Source organism: Primulina eburnea, chromosome 12 (assembly GCF_022965805.1).
Source record: "Primulina eburnea isolate SZY01 chromosome 12, ASM2296580v1, whole genome shotgun sequence".
Lineage (NCBI taxonomy): Eukaryota > Viridiplantae > Streptophyta > Magnoliopsida > Lamiales > Gesneriaceae > Primulina > Primulina eburnea.
In genome coordinates this window covers 6,597,819-6,607,197 of record NC_133112.1, presented here as the reverse complement: position 1 = coordinate 6,607,197, position 9,379 = coordinate 6,597,819, and the positions used below count along the sequence as shown (strand labels likewise).

The 9,379-nt window shown below is 29.3% G+C and overlaps 1 protein-coding gene across 2 annotated transcripts; it reads right to left on the bottom strand.

Annotated features, from left to right (window-relative positions):
* Positions 1-2,547: 2,547 nt before the first annotated feature.
* On the bottom strand, positions 2,548-5,232 carry LOC140807323 (abscisic acid 8'-hydroxylase CYP707A2-like). Of its 2 annotated transcripts, none has more exons than XM_073164129.1 (7): positions 4,969-5,232; positions 4,337-4,655; positions 3,868-4,254; positions 3,621-3,783; positions 3,423-3,529; positions 3,139-3,260; positions 2,548-2,705 (listed from the first exon to the last, which is right to left on the bottom strand). In XM_073164129.1, the coding sequence occupies exons 1-7, from the start codon at positions 5,172-5,174 to the stop codon at positions 2,606-2,608; spliced, it is 1,404 nt and encodes a 467-aa protein (XP_073020230.1). In that variant the 5' UTR covers positions 5,175-5,232; the 3' UTR covers positions 2,548-2,605. The 2 variants fall into 2 exon arrangements, with proteins under 2 accessions (XP_073020230.1, XP_073020231.1); XM_073164130.1 differs by having other exon boundaries at positions 3,139-3,257.
* Between the last annotated feature and the right edge of the window lie 4,147 nt (positions 5,233-9,379).

Sequence of the window (9,379 nt, the reverse complement as noted above, 5' to 3'; positions counted from 1 at the left end):
GACCGTCTCACACAAGTTTTTGCCTACTTTTTATGCTAAGAGTATTGCTTTTCATTATGAATATATGTAGGGTTGACCCGTCTAACAGATTATGATCCGTGATACGGTCTCACATGAGACACACTCTTAATTTTGACGGATGCATGATTTAAATTTTTGTAGATTCAAATCTACAGATTTTCGTATGTAGAGATTTTAGATTTAGTAATATATGTTGAATTTATAGATTTTCTTAAGTTTTTTTAATATTTTATACTTATAAGTTTTCAAATTTGTATGTAGATTTAGATCTAAAATTAGAAAATATTTATTTAGGGAGGAATAATGTCATACTCGGAATCTAAATTTAGTCTTTTTCAGAAGGTTCATTAACTTTGTTTGCTTTACTTATTTTAATTGATGTATAAGAAACGTGTTGGTTTGTGATGGATTTTTGATTGCGAATTAACGTCAAAAATAGCAACTTTGATTTAAATAATTTAATATGACTGACTTTAATAAAACAACACATTATAGTGAAAGGATGATGATTGATTTATATGTGTATGCTGCACGGTTGGGAGGTCCATTCCTTATCATTTATGTTCTATAATTTATTTTAGCTAATTTTGCATGTTTCGTTATGTATAGGGGTGGTTTCCTATGATATATCGAAAATTTTACGGTACATAAATTTTCGATATAAAAAGAATTATATTACTATATTGAGATTAAGATATAACACAATAGTATATCAATCGATTATACCAAATATTTACGATATATCGAGATGTTGATACCATATCAAAACTATATCATATAAAAAACTTATTGCTGTCAAAAAAAAAAAAAAACAAACAAACATAGATAAATCATTGCGATGTGGTTACAACAACTTTAGATAAAATTGTACTCAAGTAAAAAACAAGGCTCAAAAATATACCTTACTTCTATCAAATATTTGTTTTCTTATTTTATTTATAATTTCAATATTTTTTTAAAAATATTTATAAAATTTATATATATTGTTTTGGTATACCAAAAATTTCAAAAATTTATACTGATATCGTGCTGATAAATTCAATATCATTATCGTACCGTATCGAAATTTTTGATATTTTTCGATATGGTGATTTCGTTATTTTTCTCATCACTAGTTATTTATATTTTTGTTTTTGTTATTATGATCCTCTATTTTGTCAAATTTTTGTTTTAGTCCGTTTTTTTTTCACAATTTTATTCTTTTTTGTGTATGCTCGGAGCTAATATGATGTTGATATGTTTGTATCATATCATCACTCTCAATGAAAAACTAATTAAAATTACGAATAATTGACATACAAGATTAAGATTTAAATTTGACAATATAGATGATCAAAATTATAAATAAACAAATATATATTACCAAAAATACAATTTTTTTTAACGTATTACATTAATATGTTTGTCCATTTATAAAATATCTAAAAAAAAATATCGATAAATGTCGATGTTGATGCAATTGTTGATGACGAGGTTACATAATACATACAGACGTAACATACTCATTTGTGAAAGAGACCAATTCAAATTTTGACAGTTAATGGAGAACATAAAAGATGTATGACAAAAATTTGTGTGAGACGGTCTTACGAGTCATATTTTGTGAGATGAATATTTTATTTGGGTCATCCATGAAAAATTATTACTTTTTATGCTAAGAATATTATTTTTTATTGTGAATATAGGTAGGGTTGACCCGTCTCAGAGATAAATATTCGTGAGACCGTCTCAACAGAGACCTACTCAAGATGTATTTGTTGAAAGGAAGTTCAATAATTTGACGTTCAAGAGATAAATGGATATTTACGCCACACACAAATTAAGAAAATGGAAAACTAGAACTGAAATTTCGAAAAGAACATTGATAACCATTATAAGATTAAGTGTTTATCGTTTCATCAAAAGTTATATTTTATGGAAATAACAGAACTCAATTTTTTTTTTAAATTTTAAAACGTATAATAGTCCAAATGCCTGATTTTAGCCGTCACTTCACAAAAATAATAATTATACTACCCAACATATAATAAACTAAAAATAGGATTACATCATTAATTGGAATATTCCAATTCTCCAAAGTGTAATAAAATTTATTTAGGGGTTATTACATAGATATAACCATGATTTCTAGACCAGTAATTTCAAAATTATAATTAAAAAATATATAAAATCAAAACCAGCCATTCAGAAATAAATTGGGTTTCGATTTGGCTTGGATTTTTAACAAATCTCAAACGAAATCTATTCATCGAGATGATTCTTGCATTAATTGAGTAACTCGTTTATTTATTCATTAATTATACCAAAAAAATATTTATTGAAAAAATTAGCATAAAAAGCCAGAGCTTAAGATTAAATAAATTTAATTAAATTACCTATAAATTACATCGATCTTTAAATTTAATAATATATTCTCACAATTTCAGTTTTGAGCAATCAGAAACAAACCATGGATTTTTAATTAAAACCCTATTAAATTTAATGCCTAATTTCCACCAGAAATCTTCTTCTGGTTGGTGGGTTTCCCCTTCAATCATATATTATTCGAGAAAATATAGAATAATTTCTTGAATATCAGAAATATTTATGTTGGGGCAAATGGTTGGAGTTTGATTGGCAAACCATCCACCGGAAGAGCAAAGGGTCCATACTGAATTCCATCTTGTTGCCCCATCGTAGACCACCTACAGTATACATCAAACTACTGTATCAGTTTACGTTATTTTATGATTTCTTTGATACAAACATAAGAAAGATCAGAATTTGGTTACACCAGTACAGATCACTCGGACAAACCAGGACAGAGCACTCGAGAGACCAGGTCAGATCATCCGGGATCATCCCATCAGACCAGTTCATTATCATGTCAAAATCTTTACAAAGAAATTGTTTTTCTCTACATTGTTCACTTAAGCTCACCTAATCTACTCGGATATCATCAATTACACATCTGCTTGGTGTGGAACTGACTGACTGTGAAGGACTATATTATACACATGTTTTGTATATATTATTGACATGTGCTCGTTAAAAATACTCCATGGTATTTGGTTACGACGTAGATGATAAAGAATGATTTTGAGATTAAATAAAATATACAGAATTAATTCTTTGTACCTGTACTTGGTGGTGAGGTGGTGCACAAGGACCAGTATCTCAAGTTTGGCCAACTCATTCCCAGGACAGGAGTGGGCCCCGCTGCCAAATGGCATGAAGCTATTGGGTTTGGGAGCAACCTGCTGAATCAAAGGGATAGATACGCTAGAATCATGGAAGATAAGGACGTGCCAAAGATTTTGAAATATAATAAATAAACAATGTGATTTTTATATATATAATTTATCAAAATTCACGTGCCACAAGATACGGTTTTACTCTTTATCTGTATATAATAATTTTACCTCAAATCTTGAAGGATCAAACTTCTCAGGTTCCTGGAAATTGTCTGGACTGTGGTGAATGTTTCTGAAGAGCGGTAATACTTTCCATCCTTTGGGAATGAGGTATCCTGCAGATTCAGTTTTCGTGAGGATAAATATTCAAAATCTGAAAAGGGTCTCAATTTTTTTTTGCCCAAATGATTAAATAAATAAACTCGCCATTAAATTCTACATCTTCGACAGCTTCTCTGAAAGTAAAAGATAAAACAGAGGCAACTCGAAGTGTTTCTTGGATAACCCTTGTTGTGATTGGCATTTTCTTGGTATCTGCCCAAGTCAATTCCTTCTCTTCTTTGTATTTCATAATGGCCTCTTGCTCTTCCTGTTAAAGTGAAGATATGTAAAAGATTGCGCACAAGAAATTGTTCGAATCGTGTAACTGATAGGGTTGCATTAGAATCCTTACAGAGACAGCTTGAAGAACACTTGGATTTTCAGCAAGGAACTTGAGAATCCATGTTAGGACACTAGCTGTGGTGTCTCGAGCTGCGAATATGACACCGATGATATTGTCTGCAATCTGCTCATCGGTTAGGCCTTCGGCCTCGCCCATGAATGAACCGAGTAAATCGATGTGATCGCTTTTCGTCTGTCGCCTGAGTGACAAGATTTTGGCCAAGATTTGTGCCAATTCCTTCCTAGCTTTCATTGCCTTGTAAAAAAGTGTTCCGGGGAGGTTGATTGGCATCGAATTGTAACCCTTTTCAAGAATGTAATAGCACCTCTTTAGATCTTCTCTGTACAGAACTTCGTCTTCTCCAAATATTGAAATTAACGCCACGTTGAATGCGTACTGCAAGAACCAACTCGAGAGTCAAGATTTGAAAATTGAGTGCAAGAAACAGGGGAAGTCGTATGTATCAAGTAGGACATACTGTTTTCATTTCTTGATAAGTGGTGATCAATTTTCCCTCCCATGACTCAAGGGATCGAACAGCCAATGACTCGATGTCCGGTACGATGTTTTTGATCGACTCCGGCATGAAAGCTCGAAGGACCAATCTCCTGAGCTTCAAGTGGTAATCTCCTTGGTGGAAGAATATGGCTTGCTTACCCAGCATTCTCTCTTTGCTAGCCGGAAACGTGGGCTTGAAGAGATGAGATTTGGACACTAACACAACTTTTGCTGCCTCTGGACTTGAAATCATCACACAAGCGCATCCTAATATGTGACTCTTGAATATGGAACCATACCTGGTTTGATCAAGTCAAATCAAGAAACCCTTCAGTCAAATCTTAAATTTACTGAGAAATCAGTTCATCCACTGTATGTTTGAAATTGAATTGTGCTAAATCAAGAAGCTAAAACCCCTTGTTTCAAATCAACTTTGATTGTTTGGATGTTTTCGGTACGTTAAGAGATTTAAAAATCGCGAAAACATTTCAAATATATCCGGCATAAATATTTTTTGTAATTCAAATGCATGCTCAGGTCCTATGCATGGTCGAAGATGAGTGCATTTTATGCTAAAAAAAAAAAAAAAAGAAAAACTGAAATTGCACTAACTTCTTGACTTTGGAGGCAAAGAAGACATTAGGGTTTTGTGAATATAGTTGATAGGTTTCACCAATGTAAGGCCAACCCATTGTGCCCGGCGGAAGTGGCAATTGCACATGGCCAAAGGACAACACTTTGAGCATGTAATTTAGGACAAATATCAAGAACAACAGCAAGGCCACAATCAGGAAACATGAAGAAATGGTGAATCCCATGATTGTCTGTACTACTAATTAAGTTTCTTTCTCATTTAATTTCTCGTGTGGGAATGAAATGAAGGCAAGAGGGTGTGTGTGTGTATATATATATACATATATATTATATATAAGTAGATAGATTTCAATTTCAATAAAAGAAAAAAAGGGAAAGGGCACTTTCAATTACAGCTCAATCCCACATCAAGAATCCCCTTCCAGCTCATGAATTTGTTTAGGGTAGAGACAGAATCATGGAGAAATTAAACTATACGAGTGTATAATGAATATAGTGAGGTACAAGTGATGACACATGTCAGTACATGCTCAGCTAACAAAAAAATGATCTTTCCTACTTAATGCTAATTTTCAACTTATTCATAATAAAATATATTATTTATTTAGATATTTAACAAAATATTATTATAAAATTATGTGCAGCTTGAGATTGGAAATTAATCAAATGCGAGTTTTGGTTGACCAGCCATTATTCAAGAAAGGAATTAAACAATCCATTTTGGGATATTACATTTTTGTATCTGCAAGGAAGAAGCTAGGCATGTTGTCTCATAGAGTATGTTTGGAAATATGGAATTCAAGGAGATTTTGTGGAATTCGGAACTGAAAATATCATTTTAACGTGTGGAAGGATGGAATTTCAAAATGAGATTGATATTTGGTGTAATTTTATAGGATTTGATTTAACTAGGTGAAATATTTGCAAAATAGGTAATATTTCATGGAACTTGGGTCACAAAAATAAAAGTATTTTTAATAATAAATTTTTGTAACTTGCTCATAAATTTTAAATGTTCTTATCAAATTTTATAAAGTACAATTTATCCAAAAAATGCATATTATCAATTCACAAACATCTATATCATATATATTTTTGAGAAAATTATTTCAAAATCAATTTTATTTTATAGTAAAAAGTTCTATAAATAAGACATGTGTATTAAAAAAATTGTTGTTTTAATAGTAAAAACTTAATTTATCACATTTTGATAAATTTATTTTTAATGATAAATGTTATAATTTTTGAATTTATTAAAAATATTTTTTATATGTTCAAAAATAATTTTTTTCCTTGATAAAGAAATAGGAATATTTATAATATACAATCATTTAAAAAAAAAAGCAATACAATATTTTTAAATATAAAATAAAATAGTTTTAATGGTAAAAAAAATTCCAAAGTACATTTAAAAATTTTGCCAAACACCCTTATGGAATTCCAAATCCATGGATTTAAAATCCAAATTCTAAATCCATTTTTTTACTTGTCCAAATATATGATAAAGGTTTAGCAGTTTAGTTGGGTGAATTGATCGAATCGACAATTTTCGCGACATTTGGTTTCATTTCCAAGCTTAATTCATCTAATTATTACGAGAAAATTGTGTAATATAATAATTGTTTTATGGTAATTATATGGAAATTTGAATCACGAAATGGATTCTATAAAATAATGCCTTTTTTTTAACAAAAAATTCTCGTTGGACACTCAATCACAAATGCTAACTTTTTTTTTTTGGAATAATACAAAAATAAAAAATAAAAATCACGTGCATAAAATATTTGGTTTTTAAAAAATCAAGCACATTTAAGTTCTGCTTTTTTTTTTCTTATAAGACGGTCTTATAAATCTTAATCTGTGAAACGTGTCAATCCTACCGATATTCACAATAAAAGTAATACTCTTAGCATAAAAAAGTAATACTTTTCATAGATGACCTAAATAAGATATCTGTCTTACAAAATACAACATGTGATATCGTCTCACACAAGTTTTTGTCTTTACCATTTATCCCATTTGAAAGGGGTTTTATGTCGCTTTTTCAAAGGTTTTAATGAAATTGAATTTTAGCTAATTATTTTTCCTTTTGTTTTCGACTTTTACAAGGGATACTGATTTTCAGAAGTTCCCTTGGATGGACCCTTTAAGATCATAAACGCGTGTTCAGCATTTTCTATATTAGTCTAAATTATTGATTTCGAATATTCGAAATTTGATGCAAATATTATTTGACTTTAAAAATTCATGTCGTATTGTATGGACGTGAAATCGTGAGATCAATTTTATGATTTGAAATGATATAGTTCTTTCCAAAAAATAAAATAAAATGATAAAGTTTTCGAATTTTTATAAATATTTAAATTTATATAGTTTGACTGTTATTTTAATAAGTTTGGGAAGAGATTTTTTACAATTAAATGTCGAACTCGAGACTTAGTTTCAAATTTAAAGATTTAATTAAAAATGAAGCTAGAAGTCATTAGCTATAATTTGCGTATTTGACTAGGGATGACAAATTTCTCTGCAGGTTTTGGGCCCTATTGGGAAAACTTGAAGGGGCGGGTTTGGGGAATTTTCAAATCCATGAAGTAAATTGAGGATGGGTATGAGAATTTTATCTTCATCATCGAACCCACCTCAAGGACCTCGATAGTCATTACTATTAATAATAATAATAATAATAATAATAATAATAATAATAATAATAATGTTTTTTCCTAATAATTAAAAAATTCAAATCTCGTTCATTATCTAACTCGTCACCTCGTCATAAATATGTGGTTTCATTTTTTTTTGTTTATTAAAATAAAGGATACAAAAGTTTGTATTGTTTAAGTAATACTAGTATTTATATATGTAACAGTATTATTGTAGCATTATTCTTTATGCGAAGTTGAAGACTTGTTTTGGTTATTCAACTGATATTTGAAATGTTGATGATTATAATGATTTAATTGACGTCAGGTTGGGGAAGACATGCCTTATCTGACCTACATTTTTACCATTTCTAGATTATTTGAAGCGAAAGTGAATAATAAGATGATCCCGATGAAGACTTTATCATGCGAAAGTTAAATGGAGAATCCCTGGTTAAAAAAAAACAAGGATTGTGACGAACATAGGGAAGACTCCTCTCTCCCGTATCATTGTCATCCCTATATTTGACTATTTAATTAAAGAAAAAAGAACAAATAAGAGGGACTATGGATGGGAACTTTGGTTTATGTCCCTCAACGTAGGGCAAGTCTTGAACCATGCAACCACCTACAATCGAGACACGTGTAAGTATTTCGTCAGTGTCCTAGTTGACTTTTCCATTCATATAAATAACTCCAATTTTTTAATTGAATTTTGACCATTAATTATAAATTAACTCGAATTTGATCAAAGTAATTAGGCAAACAAGAAGTATGTGATGCTAATTAATTTATTTAAATTAATTTATTTAATTAATTTTGACGGAAAAAGAGAAGCAAATAATTTCAAAGATGTGATTAACCGTATTAAACACGATTATTTAAATGTTCAATTTTTTTAACATATTAATATACTATTGTAAAAAAATTTATATTGCCTGCCAGTCGCCAGACCATTTGAAATTTTTCCCCGAAATATGAGACAATTGAATCCGAGAATATTATTTATTAATGTAAATATAAACATGATTGATCTGTCTCACAGATATATATATATATATATATATATATATATATATATATGTATGTACATATTACTTACTGTTTTGTTAGAGATAATTAAAATTAATGGTTTTATGCCTGAACTTATAATATATAGCGTTTGAGAAAATTTTTAAAAAAAGTTTAATTCATGTTATTTAATGATTACAAAGACATTTTTTTTACACTTCTTAAAATGTCATGGATGACATCACCTGTTGTCTCATTATTTAAACATGTAAAGGATTTTTTGTAATAATTTTTAGAGTCCTGGGTTTTATTATTATTATATTTAAAATGAGTGATATTTGAATATTGATCTTAAAATTTAATTATATTGGGAATCTTATGAAATTACGTGTCTTTATAGTCTATAGGGGCGGGCCTAAAACTTTATTTAAATGGGTAAATTGGATATTTAATCTACTTTTTTTTATTATTTTTTATATTTATTTAACAACCCTCCTGATATTATAAAGCTGTTGTGAGGTCTTTTAAAAAAAAATCGAAATTATTTATTTATGTATCCTAAGTTTGTACTGAAATATATTATTATTTAATGAATAAGAGATTATGAATTTATGATTTGTGGAGGTTAAATTCGTTAACTGATCATAAATTCATCTGATCTGATAACCAATTAACCAAACATGTATTGTGACTATAGAGTTATGAATAATCTAGAATCCACACACACACACACAAAAAAAAGAGTATATATATAAAGTTTTGATATGATGAATATTCAT